At 40.2% G+C, this 20,555-nt stretch overlaps 1 protein-coding gene across 2 annotated transcripts in view; it reads right to left on the bottom strand.

Moving 5' to 3' along the window:
• LOC121917208 (E3 ubiquitin-protein ligase CBL-B-like) overlaps positions 1 to 14,520 on the bottom strand; it is a 93,901-nt gene extending 79,381 nt beyond the window's left edge. For both annotated transcript variants that reach the window (XM_042442964.1, XM_042442965.1), the window contains exons 1-2: positions 13,999 to 14,520; positions 12,336 to 12,510 (exon numbers count right to left, since the gene is read on the bottom strand). In XM_042442964.1, coding sequence (XP_042298898.1) covers positions 12,336 to 12,503 — 168 coding nt within the window. In that variant the 5' untranslated portion in view covers positions 12,504 to 12,510; positions 13,999 to 14,520. The remainder of the gene's footprint in view (positions 1 to 12,335; positions 12,511 to 13,998) is intronic.
• Between the last annotated feature and the right edge of the window lie 6,035 nt (positions 14,521 to 20,555).

Here is a 20,555-nt window from a genome sequence, read left to right as displayed (position 1 = left end):
GCGGCTTCCCTGCGGATCAAAACTAGGCGCCAGGAGACCATCCTTTTTGGACGGTCTGTCCCGTGCCTTAGATCGCCATTACAAAAATGTGAATGGATGAGCATTTCATCCTAAAGTATCGAACAGCAAACTAAATGTACACTTCACTACAAAATTTATATAGGAAATACACCCTTGAGAAGATTCAAGCTGTATTTTAAAAAAAATGAAAACTTAACACACTGCTGCCCTTCTTTACATTCACATGGTTCTGTTGAGGGGGGAACCAAACAGATCCAGGTTCAGTAGTAAGTATGTTGGCCCTTGGTACAGTTGAAGTAGGTCAAAGTAGACAACTTCATTAGAAGTTAAGAATCATCTCATATGAATTACAGCCTGAAACAACGGACCCAACTCACTTGGAAATATTATCATTGTTATTTATCACAGCAACAATGATTTCAACAAATTTGAATTTGTGATGCACAGGAAAGCAGGCAACCTTAGTACAGGAAATCTGAATTTGCTCATACCCGCTATGTTACTTCCTCATGTTCTGAGGTAATGATTTTCAGGTGCCACAGTCAGTTTCGGAAAAGTCTCAATATTTATTATCCCTCCTGAAGGTCAATTGTTTGCCTCATGAAAAGTATCTTAACTGATATTTTAGATTGCTGAAAAGAACTGGCAAGATGCTGCCCCCAAGGAAATAGTAATAACATAATAACACAGAACATTTTTGGAATTCAAATAATGTGACTTTTCATTAGAAGGCATTAAAAAACCCCTTTATAGCTATGAAAATAATTCAGAAAACATAGCTGAATAACTTTTCATAAATTACTTCTATAATATCTGATAATCATTGTTACTGACTATAGAGGAGGAATTGAAAAGGTAATGACAAAGTTACTACAAGAAAGAATTCAAGATAACAAGCTTTTTCTAATTGTAACTTCCTAGATAGAAACAGCAAGATAGTTTTGAATCACTACAGAAACTTCAATTTTTACAATTATTTCTGGCTGGGCTAATTAAAAAGCTATTTATTTATTTATGGTGTAGTACTGCTCATTCTTCGTGTCAGTGTTAGGATCAAGTCTGAATACCTACAGTGCAACAGCTTTGCCAAAGCAAAGCACAACTGGAGATAAGGAAGACTGAACTGGACAATGACCTATTTATTGGGAACCCTTTGTATGCCTCCATCATGAAAGAAAAAACAGACTCATGTTATACTGCTGTGTTGGCCCTTGGTACTAGTTAAATTTTTCATTGTCAATTTTAATTAAAAAAAATACTGTTTTCTCTTATTCTAGAACTTCTCTGAACACTTTCTTTCTAGTGTCTAAACCTCCATTAACGAGAAAGGAAAGTCAAAAGATTATCCAGTGAAGCTTAAGGTCAGCCATTAAGTTGCATAGTTGAAATAAAGAATTTGCTTCCAATCATGTAATGATGGCCACCAAACTTGGATTGTTTAAAAGGAAATTAGACAAATTCATGAAGGATTTCTGATAATACTTCTGATTAACTATTTCCAGGGAATTTGTGGATTTCTTACAGGCATCTGTTTTAGCCACTATGTTAACAGAATAGTGTTTTTTGATCTGATCAAGCATAGTGTTAATGAGTGTCTTTTTATGTTCTGAGATCATGTCCATGTAAGAGATGTTTTTACAATGTTAGCAGTAAACTCATGCTCACATAAGTTCTATTACTCAGTTGAACTTTATTTATCATATACTTTTATATGACATACAGTTTAGGTCCAGATTATTTAGCAAGTCATATCTCCCCATATGAGCCTGAGATCTAGCTCGAACCCTAAGATCCTCAGAAGAGGGCTTTTCCTGAGTCCCACCACCTTTGGTAACTATGGCCTAGGACCGAATTTAGGGCTCAGGAGAACGGAGCGTCCACACTATGGATTATTTTAGCTGCCTTTTACTTTAAGTAAAAAGTTGCTTGGGCTACACTCTAGAAGACAGGCCTTACATGAAATAAACAAATAAACAAAGTACTACAGGTACGCTGTACAAAATAGCTTTTTACAGGAGACATTTAACTACAAAATTATTTGTATTCCAACAAAGAATTAACTTAACTCACATGCAATAAAGAAACCTCAGCAATCACAAAACAAATCAAGCAAACAACCAGCTAAGTGAAGTAAAATAATTAGTTGTGAAACTGTATTATGGCTTCATGGAACTCATATGAGCTCTAAGAATGGCCTGTTAGAGAATTACCAGCGAACTGGAAATCGATGCTCTGGGACTCAGGAATGGACTATTGCGTCTGAGGAATTACCATGGGGATCATATGACTCTGGCTGGGGGGAAAAATGAAAAGGGCTCTGCACCATTCATTTGTTTCACGACCTGTATTGTGTGTCTGTATGCACACCTTCAAGTCTTCTGTTGACTTACAGAGACCTCATGCATTTCAAAGGGTTTTCTTAGGTTTTGCCAGTTTCTTCCTCTGAGAAGAAACCTATAACATATGATATTCAGTTTCCCATTCAGGTACTAACCAGGGCAAACCATGCTTAGCTTCTAAGATCAGATGGGATTTGGTGCCTTTAGGGTATTTAGGCCCATCATTTTATAAAGAAGAAACTGTTTAAAGCCACCTTTTAAACACGAATTAGGACCCCCATTTCACTGTTTAATATCAAATATTAATACCATTTTTCAAAACTGGAAGTGTCCAGAGTTTTGGAGTCAGGTGACACCGGTATGCTGATGTCACTCAGCTCTAGCTCCTCTTTCCACCTTCATCCAAGAAAATTGTGTTTGTACAAAACCAGTGCTTATTATTATTATTATTTATATAGCGCTGTAGATTTGCACAGCACTGTACATAAAACAGTAAGTATATAAGAGAAAGCCTGCCTATGGCGTACAACCTAAGAGATAATAGGATAATACATATAAAATACATAGCGCTACAGGAAATGGTTCAATAATGGCAGCAATGGACTGGAGGAGGGCAAATAACTGCAACTTAATCAGACAAGATGAAGGTGCTCCTGGTCATCATAAAATCTGATGCAGCTAAGTCTAAATACATTTATTGAAATATTTCTAACCTATCTGTGCTCCTCCTCAGGATCTCTTCTGCCCATCAAACATCCCATTTACCTTCCCTTGTCAATCCCATGTTAAAACCTTGTTTCCCATCCTCCTCATCTCTGAATATTTCTAACCTATCAGTGCCTCAGGAACTCTCTGCCCACCAAACATCCCACTTAACTCCACTTCCTTCTCCTCACAATCCAATGTTAAAACCTTCTCCTCCAGCACCAAGGAAGTGGTGTTGGTGGCTGGGAGCAGTCCAGATAGGGAGAAGGAGGGAGGGAAGTGGTGTTTTCCCCTTTAGATCTTTTATTACATGTCCCTATGTTTTACCCTCGATTTGCCCACAGGTCATATCAAAATCCATGATTTTGACCCCAAAACCTGCCCTTTACTTATACATGAGGTCGATTTGTAAATGAGTATATAGAGTATTCAGTCAATCTCCTGTAACCACAGTTTCCTTATCCAGACATTCAAGTATCCATAGATTGAAAATATTTTTAATTACATAAATTCCAACAAGTAAACCTGATTTTGCCATTTTATATAAGGAATACCATCTTACTATGACATTATATATAATGGGACTTGTGCATCCACTGATTTTAGTATCCCCAGGGATTCCTGGAAGCAAACCCCAGTGGATACCAAGGGTCAACTGAACTTTTTCAAATTACAGGAGGAGGCATTAAATACTGAGCATATTAAAAAAGGCATTAAATAAACAAATTTATCACTGCTTTAAAAAACACTATACAGAGAAAATGGAATAATATATCACAACTCCAGAGGCTGTCCAAGATGATTCACATGCTTGCCACTCTCCAAACTGACATTCAACAGCAAAGTCAGCCAACACAATTGCAGTGTCATCAAACACAGGGCAACTATCACTACCCAAACCTTTTTTTACACTATAGAATGTAGAATTTTTTACTACCTAGTAAGTATACACATTTAAACAAATTTATATTTGGTCTACCACCAGGGAAAAGAAACATCAGATGCTACCTGGCCCTGGTTGACAATTAACACAGTTCCAGAAGGGGACCATACTCCCCTGTGACCACTGCAGAAGCTTTTAAAAAAAGCGCAGATGGAACAGCGAAGCAGCAGATGTTGGAGGACTGGAACTGGCTATTTTATATCCTCCCCACAAGGATTATTATTCACAAATGGTCTTTTTAAAGGCATTGTTCACTGCCTGATATTTTTCTCTTAATACATATTAGCTATCATGGAGCCTAGTTGCTAGGGAGATACATAGTATGTATATTTTAAATAAAATAATTAAGATGGCTTTCCAGTTGTCATTTGTCTCTGCATGGTATATCAGAAGAAGGAACTGACAAAACTACTTCTGGGTATCGCTTGCCTAAGAAAGCTCTGTGAAATTTATAGGGTCTCCATAAACTGACAGCCAACTTGAAGGCACACATAATATATTGAGGCGGCTTTTATAGGTGCCATTTTTAAACAAAATTTGGTAAACAAAAAGAACTTAGAGAAAGCAATATATTTACATAAAAATCACAAATATAGTTCACTTTATCTCTTGTCCTACACATATAATTTATGTAACAATATGGCTTGACACAAAATATAGGTATGACAAAACTTACTGAGCCCAAGTGAACACCATCAAAATGTATGTAAGAACTTATCCGAAACCAATTTACTTGAAAATCCTTCATTAATGACATACAAAAGTCCCAAACACTGCTTCCAAAGTTATCTGAGTAGGCACACAAGCCCCAAGATGACCAAACCAAAAAAGTATGACATCTCTAAGTTACATAGTTATAGGTACCTGACCCAAAGGATTCCTCTGTCAGCCTTGATACCGAACAAACTTTATTACATTTTTATTAATATGAATATTTTCAATGTAGATATTTTATGGATAGCACTGTATTACAGATATATTTATATATTTTTTCATTTTACTACGCTTTGCTTTCAACAATTCATAATCCAATGTATTCAGAAAAGTGAGTTTGACTAGAACACTGTTTAAACATTCTCTAAGTAGGTAAAATAAACAAGGGCAACATGCTAACCCTTCCCCCCTTGCTGCTGTTCTCCCTGTGGAAAAGTAACCGCATGAATGTGAATATCTCCTCTATTCACTGTAGTTCTCCCTATGGTCTGGAATGCTCATTTTCTAGCACTTTGGATCATGTGGCGGACCTCCATACATAGAGGAGATTCAGCTCTTCAGAAAGACACTGTCCACATGAAGAAAACGATGGAAACATGTGAGGAGAAATATATGAGGAAACTTGAGATACATTAAATATTCCATCTGTACCTGTTCCATTTCTATAGGTGGATTCTGACTTAACCAAGCCTCTTGCTACATTGCTAAAATACACAATTCTGCCTAATACAATGATCAGAGGAATGAACCTATTCTGCATGTTCTTTCACCAGATTATAAAGTTTTGGGGGTTTGTTTGTTTTAAAAAAACAAAGACTTAATTTGGAGCCTTCTCCCATTCTCTAGGAAGAATAGTCCCATGCATGAAGAAAGCAATGCAAACATGAGGAGATGGGGCTACAGCACTCCCTTCCTCGTGTGTTTGTTCAATAGTGCCAGAACAAGACTTGATTTAAGAAAACAAACTCAATCATAGTTCATTAAAAGTTTCTTTAGAAAGCAGCCAACAATACATACTGATCTTATTTTTATTTATCTGATGTTTCTGGACAAATATTAATAGGTGCTCAAATAAAGCTTGTAAGTGTAGTACAAAAATGAGCCAAATCAAGCATTGAGCTCAGCTGCTTCCAGTACATAAGGTGTAAAATCATGTGACCTATGGGCTGCATGTGGCTTTAAATATGTTTGTGTGGCCCTTGGCCCTCACCTGTCAAAAATATTTGTTTTGTAAATAAAAGATGACTTGCCACTACTAGGAGTTTAAGCAGCAATTACACATCTTAAACACGTTCCAGCCCCCTTCCTCAAACATACACAATTTTTACCTTAAAGCCTCTCCTCTTTCTCCAAAATCTGAAAGTGAATCTCCAGACACTTCTGATTTTTTTTTTTCAAGGGGAGGGAGTTCTGTAGTTCTGTGCATCCCTTTGTGTTCTTGGGAATGGTGAATTTGGTGCCAAAGACCAACTATTTTTACCTTTAACCCTTCCCATTTTTCAAAACTAAAAGTGACTTCCAATAATTTCTGACTAACTTCTTTTTCCTTCTGGATTTAGAGGAGGAAGACAACTTTCGTGAGCTCAGTGTAGACCCTTCGAGGTTCTGGGGATGGGATATTAGCCTCCAGGATCCCAAAACTCTCTCTACAGGAGACTGCCCAACACATTCATCCTTTTTCCTCATAATGAGATGTAATCAAGAATTTAAACTTTCACTTCTGAATGACTTATTTTCTTGCAAACCTGTAGTTTACGTTTTTAGACCAGCAGTTCCCAGCCTGTGCTCCGGGGAGCCCTTAGGGCTCCACATGTACTTCCCAGGTGCTCTGCAGCTGCTTCAGGAAGATGAAAGAAATAAACATTGAATGAAATTAAAGAATAGGTAACACTATTCCTAAACACTATTAACTTGTAAGACATAGGATAGGCCTATTAGGGGCTGTGCCACAGAAAATGATTCTAAAAAGGGTTCTGTGAGTCAAAAAAGCTGGAACTCCTGCTTTAGACCTGTAAGACATTCCAGGATTTGAAACCATGCTATGATCCTAATCAGTTTGAACCTAACACAGTTAAAATGAAATGGAATTATTGAAAACTTAAAGGCTTGCTATCTCTTCCCCTCACATAGTGGGGGCAGTGGGAAAAGGTGGAAATCCATGACTTCAAGATTTGCCTGTTTATTTTCATACAGTTTACCATTATGACTGAACTGGCCCAGATCCATGAGGAATTCAGGCCCCCAAGTAACTTCACCATACAGTTTCTGGCACTGTTTCTCACAGGACTGCTTTATAAATTTAATAGTTTCTACTCAGCCATGGAAACCCACTGGATGACCTTAGGCAAGTCACTCTCAGCTGAGGAAGGCAAAGGCAAACCCCTTCTGAACAAATCTTGCCAAGAAAAGCCCGCAACGTATGGGTCGCCATAAGTCAGAAACAACTTGAAGGCACACAACAACAACAGCTGGCTGTTAATGTACTTAATGCAGGACTTCCTTTGAAGAATGTTCAGAAACTTAAGCTGGTCCAAAAACTGACAGTCAGATTGTTAACTGGGGCTTTCTACAGAGAATACACAATCCCTTGCAACAGCTCTAGTGGCTGCCTTTTCCTCTGCAAGCACAATTCAAATTGCTGGGTTTGACTTATACATCTTAGACCCAGGTGATCTGAAGGTCTGCATTGTCCCACAAACCTACCTGTTTTGAGAACTTCTAGGGAGACCTTTATTTCTGTTCATACACAGGCTTTGGACCCCCTTTCTATATAGGTTAGATTGGGACTTTGTTATATTTTGCAGACAGATAAAGTCTTTCTTGTTCTTGGAGAATTGCATTTTTAGTGGAAAATTAGCCTTGTATACCATGCTGGATACTTTTTTGTTTGTTGTTTTAATATTTTATGTTCTTAAATTGTTTTGACTCTTGATAGATAAAATACATAGTATAAAAAAAATAGACTATGTTATTTTTTATTGTTGTTATCTGCCTTGAGTCCTGAACTGGGGAAAAGGTGAGCTATAAATAAATATGATAAAAATCATAATAGCCTGCAAAATCAAATTATAATACATATTTTGACTACCTGTTACTCAAAGTTAATTGCTGATATTCTTTTACAATCTTTATTAAGCAGAGGCTTCTTTCTGCCTTCTTTTAACTGCAGCAGCAGAACCTATTCTGTGTGCCTAAATACTGATTTTGTTCAAATGTTTCCTCGTAACTACAAAGTACCAAATGCTCAATTCTAGATGTAAATCACAGGATTCTAAAACCATGACATCAGTGTGTCTGGTGCACCTTAAACTAATTTAGAAATAAAAATCTGATGAACTAACAAATATCCAAAGAGAAGGCATTAAGAGACAACTAAGAACACTTATCCATTAAGGAGGAGAAAAAGAAAGGTGCTATATCCAGACTGTAGCAAAGAGGCCAATAAATGGCCTTGAAAAAATACAACTGCATGGGCTCTAAGAAGTTTACTTAAGCAAATTCATGGAATACTCCACCTCTCTCCTTACAGCCCCTCCTGCAACTGACTCTCCTGAAACACGTGGGTTGAGGAAATAAGCATCCAAAACAACGTTCATCAGGATGATGCTCTGATCCTAGGGAGTGGGTGTTTTGATGAATTTGCTAGGGTTCAAGCTGTTCTAGAAAGACTACATAAGTCAAGTTTTGGGATAAATAACTCTAACTAATGAGAGTCTCCTCTTTAGGATATGTAGCAGTTGAAACATAAGTAGACTCATAGCTTTCTAAAAGTCTGGAAATAAAGTTAGAAGAAAATTTGAGAAAACAATAACCATACATTTGGTGTGACAACATTTGCTTTGCAGTTAGCTGGTGCAGCTACATGAGGGATAGAAAGCATGTGACTCATAGACTGCATGTAGTGTCAAGGCCAGCATTTCCTGAAAAAGCAAGAATTAAAAGCTTCTTGCTATGGAACAGGAATGCTGACTATTCAACAGTGTCTACCATGATGAAAATAAGCAAATTCTACAAAATATATTTTGTTGCAAATCAAACCTTCACAGGGAATTATCTTCAAGTAGTAGCTACTGTGACACACAGTCCCTTGTTTAAACACAAACTCCATTAGCTGTTTGGCCATTCAGAAAAACCAAGACAGTTCACGCGTGTATGAGACAGCTCCTGTTTACCCCGTACTTCTCAAATAGTGGGGTGGGCCCCCCGGGGGGGTGCGAGGCTCCGTAAAGGGGGGCGCGAGGCTCAGGATACAGTGTTATGAGAGGTGTACTTATAACAATTTTATAGACAAATGATACTATTTAAGTCACGCGGGGGGGGGGAAATGTTTTCTTCTTCCTAGGGAGGGGGGCATGACAGAAAATAATTGAGAAGCACTGTAACCTGACTTTAGAGTAACAGCAGACAGCCTCAAGAATCTCTTCTTCCATACAATCACAGAGTTTAAACCAAGGATTCAACTATGAAAAGTGCATGGCATCTGAACTATAAGTAATGTGAGAATAAAATGGGCTGAAACAGTTCCCTATACAGGCTTTGTTAGAGATTTTTGGACAGGCCCAACTCTGTAAATATATAAATCGTATTTTAGTCAATGCTTTATTCACATGGGCCATATACACTAATATTTGAGGTACCGACAAATTAGTGCTTAGAGCCATATATATGCTACTCTTAATGGTATCATAAATAATATGATGTTATACCACCAATATAACTAAATCTTTGAGGATAAGTCAGAGCAGTGCTTCAACTCTATTTCATACGTGTCCCAAACATCTAGAGTTCTGTCACACTTGGCACCAGCAGCATGCAAGGCAAATGGAACTGGAAAAGTGAAATATCAAGGCTTTTAAAAAATGAAGAAATAAATCCAGAGAAATCAGATAAATATGGTTAGGATTAGTGTGACAGTAAGATAAGCTGCATGCAAAAAACAGCAGCAGACACAGAGAAAATGGAAATGGAAAAAATAAAGGTTCTTTTCCAAGAAACAGGATAGATTAAAAAAAACCTATGATGCTTGAAATAATAAATAGCCTGGTGGAATTTCTATTTGAAAACCAGCATGTGTAACAATCATGTTTAAAAACAAGTGTAATAGAAAGATGTTTAAAACATAGCTTGTATTTATATCTTTGACCTGACTGCAAGACATTTTGACAGACATGACCTATGGCATGCATGATTTTTGGCAATCAAACACTGTATGTATGACACAATAGAGAAGGTATTATTTGATGGTCTTGATATTGGGGGGCCAGGAACTCACTAGACTTTACTACCACTTGGATCAAATCTCTAGCTATACAAAAACAGATCCAAAGAACCCATAAAGAAGCCTTTTAACCCTCCAGCAGCCTGCTTCTACCCATGTTTACTATATGTTCTACACGAATGCAAAGTGGCTTTCTCTTGGAAATGATGTCATGCTTATCCAGTAGAGCATATACTTTTTATGCAGAATGCCACTGATTCAGACCTTGGCATCTCCAGTTGGAAGGATCAGGTAAGTAATGATATGAAGGCTCTGGCCTCACAAAATGATGGAGAATTTATGGCGCATAAATTCAGATTAGATGAACAAATGGTTTGACCTGGCATAAAGCTGTTTACTCTGTTATTCTCAGGTAATGACCCTATAACTCAGCCCTATCTTCTGCAATTTGCTCAACCCAGAAATGTGTTTGTTTGTTTCAACTGTACCAAACAAAAATAATCCAAGCATAGACAGCATCACTCCAGAAAAGAGCAGGGTTCACAGAGAAACCATAAACCAAGACTAAACCTTGCTGGCACTTGGAAGTACAGTCATCCCTACTTATCCATGGATTTTTAATCCACAGATTCAAGCATCCACGGATTGGAAATATTCCAAAAATGTATAAATTCCAAATAGCAAACCTTGATTTTCCATTTTATACAAGGGACACCATTTTGTTCTGCCGTTATATTTAATGGGACCTGAGCATCCATGGATTTTGTTATCCACAGAGGATCCTGGAATCAACTCCAAGTTCCCACTGTATAGAACTTTTCTATGCTTACAGACGACTTTAATCTGAGTTACTGTGGCGACCTTGATCATACTGATGACTGTATTTGATGTTTTTTTCTAAACTCTCTGGAATAGTTTTCACATGATGATCCACATTACTTCCTATGGATCCAAAGATGGACTTCTATACTATACCAGTGTGTATACAACCTGTACCCAAAGGACACTTGTGGATTATTCATTCTCCATCCACTGCAATACAGACTGGGACCACTGGGATGAATAGGTGATCCACAAGGATCAGAGATAAGAGCACCCTGAAGACATTTAAGCTTTAAATACCTTCTTGTTTTGAAGGTTCTGGACCCCTCACTTTGATAAATAACAGACAAGGGCTCCTCTAAATGGCCATGTTTCTATAGAAACATGTTTATGCTCCCAATGGACCCAGTAGTTCTCAGGCCCCCAAAGGCTGTGTATCAAACCAAATAGTAACAATGACCTCCACAGTTAAGACTACCCAGTAACTGTAAAAAGCCCACAAATGAATACTACACATGAATGAAGGCTATGAAGACATATATTGCTAGCCAAATAAGTACTCTCGTGGACTCCCAAAATGTGTTTTTAAGAGAACTGAGATTCTGGAAGAATTTTGGATGGTTATATACATTATCCTGCTCTGTAACTCTGTAACCTTAGAGGTCTTTAAACAAAGGCTGGATGGCCATCTGTCGGGGATGCTTTGATTTAGATTTCCTGCATGGCAGAATGGGGTTGAACTGGATGGCCCTTGCGGTCTCTTCCAACTCTATGATTCCATGAAATCTGTATATAACATTATAGATTAGTCATCCTATAGCTTTCGAAAAAGAATAATTCTTTGCTCAAGAATATAATGAAAGCTGGTGCTCTTACATTTTGATGTAATCTTCATAACCAAAACTGCTCATTTTGGTGAGGAACACATTTTTCTGGAGTGAACAGAAAGGGAATTCACAGACTCACTTTTCTCATGGAATATTCAACCAAATAAGTGGTTCTGTTTCAGATATGTTCTGAAATGTGTTTTCAATATATCATTATACATCACACCTTCGTGGGTAAATAACTTTGCAAGATCTACTCATACAAATGTCACATAACATTAAAACCATACACTGAGGCTTAAATTCCATTGTTCATGTTTAAAAAATACCAGAATTGTTTCCATTCCTCTAAACTGCAGATTGAACTGCATGCGTATGATTAACGTATGAGTTAGGCTTATTACGTTAGCTGAAGTTTCACTGCCAAGGAGATACTGTAAGTGATCCAATGTGAAACCAAAGACACACTGAACAATTTGGATGAAACAAGCTGCTTGTTCAAAACTTGCTGAGTCTCTGTTACCTAAAGAACCCTTTCCATCTGAAAGCAAAATATTCAAAAGGGGGGAAAAGGAAGCCCCCCTCCTTCCACGCTGAGAGAACAAATAGCCAGAGGCCAAATAGACACAGGGCATCTACCACAATCCAGAAGACAAGGAGACTCACTAATCTGACAACGCCGGTTCCCATGTACACATATGTGCCACGCTCTTCCCTGACAAGGAAAACAACATTTACAGACTCACCACTTTATCCATTAATTTCCAAGTTTTCTCCACAGTCCTGCGATCAGCAGCTGCTTGCTTTGGAGGGCCCACTGCATCCTGAATAGCATCAATGAATCCCAGAATGCGCCCTTTGCGGGGGTTTCCTCCTCGGCCTCCTGGGTTCCGGCCGTTGAGGGAACTGGCCATCTGGGATCTTAGTTTGCAAGAGGAAAGAAAGAGTGCTGTGTGAGAGCCTTAGACACACATGCCCACCAAGCAAAACAAGGCACACGGACTTCATCTATTCACCTGAAGGCAAAGCTACAGTACAGCCGGAGACCAGTTTAACTTTGGATAATGAACTGCAATAACCCACCCACTCCAACCTTTGTGCAGGAAAAAGTAATCTTTGATCTAACGTCACACGGTGTCATTGACTGCAACGCAAGGCATCTTATGGAAATAAAAAGTCTTCACCATCATACTTTTCCTGCCATTCCGCTCTTTCACAGAATCCTAGAGTTGGAAGAGACTGCAAGGGCCATCCAGTCCATATCCCCTTCTGCCATGCAGGAACTCTCAATCTAAGCATCCCCTGCTTAAAGACCTCCAAGGAAGGAGACCCCACTGCACTCCAAGGGAGTTTGTTCCACTGTCAAACAGCCTTTTTAAGAATCCCAAGCCAACATTGTACATAATAATAATCACTCTTCCCCCCAGTTATCATGTAAGGTCTTTCTCAATCCTCCTCCCACCCCAAATGAAACTCATGCTGTTCCAGATAATTGCAGCCACATGGATCTCACTTTGATAAATAACAGACAAGGGCTCCTCTAAATGGCCATGTTACTAAACAAACTCCGCAGCCTGGAACGAAATTTGGGGGGAGGGAGGGAGGGGGGGATATCACAACACAAACCACAAGGATCCTGCTTTGATAAGTAACAGACACAGGCTTTTAAAGAGGCTGGATGGCCATATGCCAGGGATGCTTTGACTGAGAGTTCCTGCATGGCAGAAAGGGCTGGACTGGATGGCCTTGCGGTCTCTGCCAACTCTAGGATTGCTGTTTTTGTGTGTCTTCAAGTCACTTCCAACTTATGGGACTCCTAAGGCAACCTATCAAGGGTTTTTCTATGGCAAGACTTCCTCAGAGGAGGCTTGCCATGACCTTCCCCTGAGGCTGAGAGAGTGTGACTTGGCCAAGGTCACCTGGTGGGTTTCCACATCCGAACTGGGATTCGGACCCTGTCCTCCAGAGTCCAACATTCAAATCCACTACACCAGACAGATTATCTACCTAATACTCCAATATACAAACGAAGCAACATTTTCTAAACACAAACCCATGACATTAAAACCCCAAACAGCCTGGACTAAAAAGGGATCGCCCCTAAAAGAAGACTCTTAAGGAAACAGACAGACATCCAAGCCCAATTTTAAGAAAGAGGTCGGAGGAGGAAGAATCGATATTTAGATTCTTGGAGATACTATATATATACAGTATATACACACACATTCTTGAAGAGAGATTATACATACTGTATATATTTTTATATATTTATATATATATATTTATATATATGGAAAAACCAATCTTTAGATTTTTGGATACATTAAATATACAAATAGGGAAGACTCAACCTTGAGATCCTTGGAGAGAGACATTAAATACATACACATATATACTGTCTATACCTACAATTTTGCCACAGTGTCTGCTATTGGGACGCGGCTATTGCTTCAATTTAAACAAGCACAAGGTTGTTCTTTTAAAGAGGAGGAGGAGGAGGAGGGAGGGCTGCCAAAGGGAACCCAGATTTGTAGATCCAAAGTCTCCCAAGACTGGGTCAAAGCAGCAGCAGCAGCAGAAGGAGCAGCGTAAAGGCAGAGTCCCCTTCTTCTTCTTCTTCTTCTCCTCTTGCTCAAGTTTGCGAAGCGGAGCCCGAAGGAAGGAAGCCAGCCCCTCCTCAGCCCTGGCTGCCTTCCTTCAGGCAAGAGCCGTTCTTCCAGCGGTGATTAAATCCCAGCACTTTTCCTGGTTCCGGCAGCGGTGGCGGCGGCGCCCACTCCTCCAGGGCCCCTCCTTTTCCCCTCCTTCTCCCTTGAAGCCTCCAGGAGGAAGAGCAGCGGCGGAGGGGGACCTGGGCGGCTCATGCGTCACGGAGGAAGGCAGGCCCCGCTCCGGCGTCCTTGTCTTTAACGGGAACCTCGGCGGCTGCTGCTGCTGCTTTCTCTGGCCTCTGCTTGCGGCGCATGAGGGGGCGGCTCTGGGGTGGGCGTGGCCAAGGAGAAAAAGGGCGGCGCTAGGACCTGGCGGCGACTTGCAGCCTCTCTCCATTCTGAACAACATCAGTCCAACTGCGCATGCGTATTGAGCAGCAACTTCTATCCGCTCCTTTCCCCCTCCCCCCTTTAACGGTACATTCTGTGGACTGTAGCCAATCAAACGTGAGCGCGCGACAGAGAAGAATACAAGGCTGTGATTGGCTGAGCGCTCCTCCTGCCCCCCCCCCGCCCCCCCCACCCTTCTCATCATCCTCTCCATGGGTTTCCCATAGAAAGGATAGGGAGGCAAAGGGCCATAGGGAAAGGGATGGGAATGATTGAGGCCCTGTGGGGATATTGGACAGCCATACTGACCCTCAGGAGGCGCCATTGCTGTTGTTGTTGTGCGCCTCCATTACTGACTTATGGGGACCCTAAGACAAACATATGGAATCCTAGAGTTGGAAGAGACCGCAAGGGCCATCCAGTCCAACCCCATTCTGCCATGCAGGAACTCTCAGTCACAGCATCCCTGACAGATATATATCACACATCTCAGACCTTTCCTGTACCCTTTCCTGTATTGCTATGCATTATTTATATGTATTATGCTATTGTTTCTTAGATTATTCGCCATGGGCAGGTTTACTTTATTTTATTGTTTGTCTGTACAGCGCTGTGTAAATCTACAGCACTATATAAATAAAGCATGATAATAATAATAACAAAGACTTGTGGTATATTTGCCTGAAGGTCAGAAATGACTTGAAGGTGCACAGCAGCAAAGGAAAGCTGGTGTGATGTGGTATAAGTGTTGGACTAGGAGTGCACTGCTTAAAAAATGCAGCTTGACTCACTTTAACTGCTGCCATGGCTCTCTATCTTACAGAATCCTGAGATCTGTAATTCTGTGAGGCAAAAAAAAAGGCTAAACACCTAGTAAAACTACAAATCCCAGGATTCCAAAGGGTGGAGCTACAGCACTTAAAGTGGTGTCATACTTCATTGTTTATACAGTGTAAATGCACCGTAGGGACTCTAGAGAACCAGGGTTCAAAACCCGGCTCAGCCATAGAACCCACTGCATAACATTGGAAAGTGATACTCTCTGCCTAAGAGGAAGGCAGCGGCAAACTATGAAGAAATCTTATGATATGGTTCACATAAGTGGGAAGTGACTTGAAGCACACAAAGAAGCCTTCTGGAATTTAATGGGACTTATGAGTAGACCTATTTGGGAGAAAAGCAGTATAAAAGCAGCATATAATCAATCAATCAACAGATGCACAGGATGGGCTGCAAGAAGACTCAGTTGCAAGTACAGTAGGCATATGCATGATGTGTCGCAACATTCAGATGGGCGTTTGCTGAATATAAAAAGACATAGTGGAAGACTAGAACACATTGAGACTAACTAGGGACAACTTTATGGTATACATTTCTGTGAGTTGAGTCATGATAAGATCATAAATATTATTTTGATGGCCTTAAAGAAGTGGGATATAGGTTTTGCATATAAAACTCAGACAAGCCGCCGCCCCCCGGTAGGGTTGCCATAATTGTCCACTATTACCGAGGACAAATGTAGGACAAATTCTAGTCCAAGCTGTAGGACACCTGCAGGACAAAACTCAGCCCAAAATGTAGGACATTAAAGGTCCCCATTTTTCTTAAATGTCCTACATTTTGGGCTGAGTTTTGTCCTGCAGTTGTCCTACGTTTGGTCTAGAATTTGTTTCCACATTTTGTTCCGGTAATAGTGGACAATATGGCATCCCATTTTGTCCATGTGGCAGGACTGAAAACATGCTTTTAATATAAGTAGTACTTTTGTTGTTTTGTGCCTTCAAATCGTTCTGACTTACACTGACCAATCACAGGGGTCTCTGGGGCTGAGAATGGTCTCTAACTCAGCAGTCAAACCATTAAATCGTTTGGCTACTGCAGTAGCCTAAATACCCTAAAGATCCAGATCCTGTCGATCTTGAAAACTAAGCAGGGTCAGCCCTGGTTAGTATTTGCCAACAAAAACCAGGTGACGTAGGCTATATTTCAGAGGAAGGAACTGGCAAAACCACCTCTGAGTATTCCTTTCCTAAGAAACCCTGTGAAATTCATGGGGCCACTGTAGGCCATGGAGTGACTCAAAGGCAGAATACACACAGAATGAATTGGAGTGAGAGATCCAGAACAGAAAGGAAGTACTGTGCCTGTGAAATTTAAAACATATCACAAGACATGATAGCTGACAATCTGGACAATTTTAAAGGTGAGGAGTTCAGTTTGTTATTTTATTTACCAGTATTAATTATTATTAGTTTGTGGAGTGTGGGGCTGGATGCTGGTCATGATGGCTGTACTTTTATATCAGAGTAGTATGCTTCTAAATGCTAGTTGCTAGGGAACACAAGTGGGGGTTGCTGCTGTTGCACTTCAGGCTGCTTGTGATCTTGTGAATTTTGTTTGCCACAGTGGGAACAAAAGTCATATTCAGCAGAACTGTTTCTGTATTATGTTCTTCCTACTGAAAACATGCAGAAGAATGGCCCTGCAAGATTTCCCTAGATTGGATGTTTCTAGCTTCAATCTTGCTCACATTGGAAGTAAGCCACATTGAACTCAGCCCCTACTGAATAACCATGCTTAGGGATATGCTGCACAGTCCTGCAATTCTCATGGAACAATATATAAGATTTTAAACATCTCTGATTTGGGGTTTTTATCTCTCAAACCCAATGTGAACTCTCAAAGACAGAGTTCACACAGGAAGCTTTGTTAATTCCTAATAAACCATAAAGTGCAAAAAAGTGTGTTTGGGAAGGGTTTTTGTTATTTCTTTAAAACCATCTGATATAAATGTTACATTATCAGCTCCGCTCGACTACCTCCTGGCCCAATTCAAGAAGGACTAAAGACCTTCCTATTTCATAAGCATTCCCCCCATAAACATCTCTAGGGCCTCCCTCCTCTTCCGTGGCCATAGGAAGGGCAATTGGGGTTTATATTTTTTCCTGCTTTTCTTGTTACTGTTTTATTTTGGCCTGATTTATGTTGATATTATAATCGTGTTAAACCGCCGATCTATGGAAGGTTGCGGTATATAAAAAACTTTATTTATTTTTTATTTATCACAGCTATAAAACCATAATCATAAAGGCGGCTAAGAGGTGTGATGTGCTAAAGTTTTTTCATACATTTGATCAGTAATTACTGATATCTAATTTCAATAGAGACCATTCTGTATTGGTGAGAGCCACAACAAGGAGGCCCTCCGAACCATAGCCGAACAAGCCAAAACTTCAGATTGTGAAGGTTTCTTGAACTATATGAATGCAGTCCCATGCATGTTCTTTTCAGAAGGACGTTCCACTGTATCCAGTGGTATCTCCCTCCTAGAGTAGAGTAGTATTGCAACCTGTTATATCAAATTTTTAACATTGTCCAGGAGGCGCTTCTGAGGGTCTCTTCAGTGATCATCCCTCTAGATAATTATGCTGCTGTTTCTTTGAATTAAGTATGGAACTGAAATAACGATACGTGTTCTATTCGGTCAAAGGCTACCCTGGTATTATGAATAAAAGCAAGTAATTAAAAAAAGGTTAAATCCATCACAGAAACTTAATATTTTCTTTAACATAGCTTGGGAATAAGGACAAAAGTATTTAAATCTGCCACGCAGATGTAAAGGAAGAATTGTGTGCTTCAGTGTTCATTTCTAAATGTGTTATTTCCTGAAAAAGCTTTCAGCACTTTGATGAAAGTCTCATCTTGTCTAGAGGAAATTATTTCCAATCTTCAACTTGCTGTTTCGGAAGAAATACGTGATCTGTCTTGGAAGCCACAAATGTTTTAGATTTCATACAGTGTGGAGTATAGGAAATATTGTACAGCTCAGTTATAAAGAACAGGCAAATAGAAAGGACTATTATTATATTATTACCTTATTTTAAAGCGCTGTAAGTTTACACAGCGCTGACATCAATTTTTTTTTTTTAGTCAGACGGTTCCCCCTCAGCTACAATCTAAAAGACACGACACAAGGAGAAGGGAGTGGGGTGGGGAATAGGATCAGTCCAGCAGATCTTTTCCACCTCCGAGCCTGGACCAAGGCAGATGGACTGGAGGAAGGGCGGGCTTCTTGATGGATGGTTAGAAGGAGGCTTCCTGGGTCAGAGAGGGGCTCACCTCTGGAGAAGCTTCTCAAACAATATAGTCTTTAATTCAGTTGTGAAACGGGCAGAGAAGTGAGTGAGTGTGCATGTGGGGAAAGAAGGTTCCAGGATAAGGGGCAGCAAGCGAGAAGGACGGAATTCGGGAGGGGGCAGTGGGTAGTCCTACATTGTGACAGGAGTCCCTGACTACCAGAGCGGAGGGTGCGAGTAGGAATGTAAGGAGAAAGAAGGTCAGATAAGTAGGAGGGGCCAACCCATGAGGGCTGAAAGTCAGTAACAAAAGTTGTACCGATGCGAAAGGGAAGGGAGAGCCAATGAAGGGAGGATAAAAGAGGAGAAACAGGGTCAAAGCGGCGAGCGGTATGTGACAATACGGGCAGCTGAATACTGGACAATATTAAAGGATGAGGGGTGAAAGAGGAAGCCCTGTTAGAAGGAGGTTACAAATATCTAGTCGCGAAACCACTAGGGCATGACTAGAGTCTTGGCAGTAGAGATTGAGAGGAATGGACGGATCTTGGCAATATTGTGGAGAAAGAATCTACAGGTCTTTGCGGGGCCTGGATCTGGGGAATAAATGACAGAGAGAAAGTCAAAAATGAAGCCAAGACTGCGGGCTTGATGAACCGGTTGAATAGAAGGGTCGTCGACAGAAACAGAAAGGAATAATGAAGGGTGGGTTTAGGTGGAAAGGACGAGAAGCTCAGTCTTAGACATGTTGAGCTTCAAGCGCCGAAGCCGCATCCACTGAGAGATGGCAGTCAGACAAGAAGAAACTTGCTGTTCAAGCCCCGTCGAAAGGTCAGGGTGGAGAGATACAGCTGAGTGTCATCGGCATACAAATGATAGGAGAAACCAAAAGAACTGATGAGTTTACCTAGAGAAGTGTGTAGTAGAGAACAGAAGGGGACCCAAGACAGAGCCCGGGGAACTCCAACAGATAGCGGAACAGAGGATGAAGTCTGACCACCCGTGACCACTGCAAAAGACTATCTGACAAGTAGATTTAAAACCAGTCGAGAGCAGAGTGCAGAGAACCCAAGGTCAGAAAGTAAATCGACCAGGACAGTGATCAACAGTGTCAAGGCATTGTTGATATAATCTTACAGTAGCTCGTTAACATAGCAACTTCTCCAGTGGTTGTTAGGCTAAGGTCCAAACACACTGCAGAAATAATCACAGTTTTGAGACGCTTTAAACGACCCTGGCTCAATGCTAGGGAATGCGGGAACTGTAGTTTCTGTGAGACATTTAGCCTTCTCTGTCAGAGCTCTGGTGCCACAATAAGTACAATTCCAGTTTAAAGCGGTCTAAACGGATTATTTCTGCAGTGTGTTTGGGACCTAAGACAGAAGCACTGAAGGTGTGTCCATTAACCTCTTCCATTAAAAAATGGTCCACTTACTGAAACTTTTTTTAAAAGCAATGCAAGGTGAACAGCAATAACACTAGTAACGGAAAGGGAGATGTGGTTGTTTTGTGAGCGGTAACAAATTTATTTTTTCCCTAAACTATAAACATTTTCAAAAGAATTCTATTTTAGTTTACTTGGGCAACACAGAATGTTATATATATGTATCCGCCTATCATAGCATCTGTTTTAATTATGGAATAACTAGAAAAGAATGTAGTGGTTGCTGTAAATTTGGTCGTTGGGTGCTAGTTATGAAGGCTACATAACGGCTTCATGTGAAAGGCACTAACTGACTGAATACCTAAAGCAACTTTGGTGAGGAACACAGACAAGCAACAGGTTGCTGTCATGTTCTGCTTATGGACTTCTCTTAGTTATCTCATTGGCCACTGTGAGAAGGGAAAA

Source organism: Sceloporus undulatus, unplaced genomic scaffold, assembly GCF_019175285.1.
Source record: "Sceloporus undulatus isolate JIND9_A2432 ecotype Alabama unplaced genomic scaffold, SceUnd_v1.1 scaffold_12, whole genome shotgun sequence".
Taxonomy (NCBI): domain Eukaryota; kingdom Metazoa; phylum Chordata; class Lepidosauria; order Squamata; family Phrynosomatidae; genus Sceloporus; species Sceloporus undulatus.
Note: the sequence above shows the minus strand (reverse complement) of the source record. Positions and strands in the feature narration are given on the sequence as shown.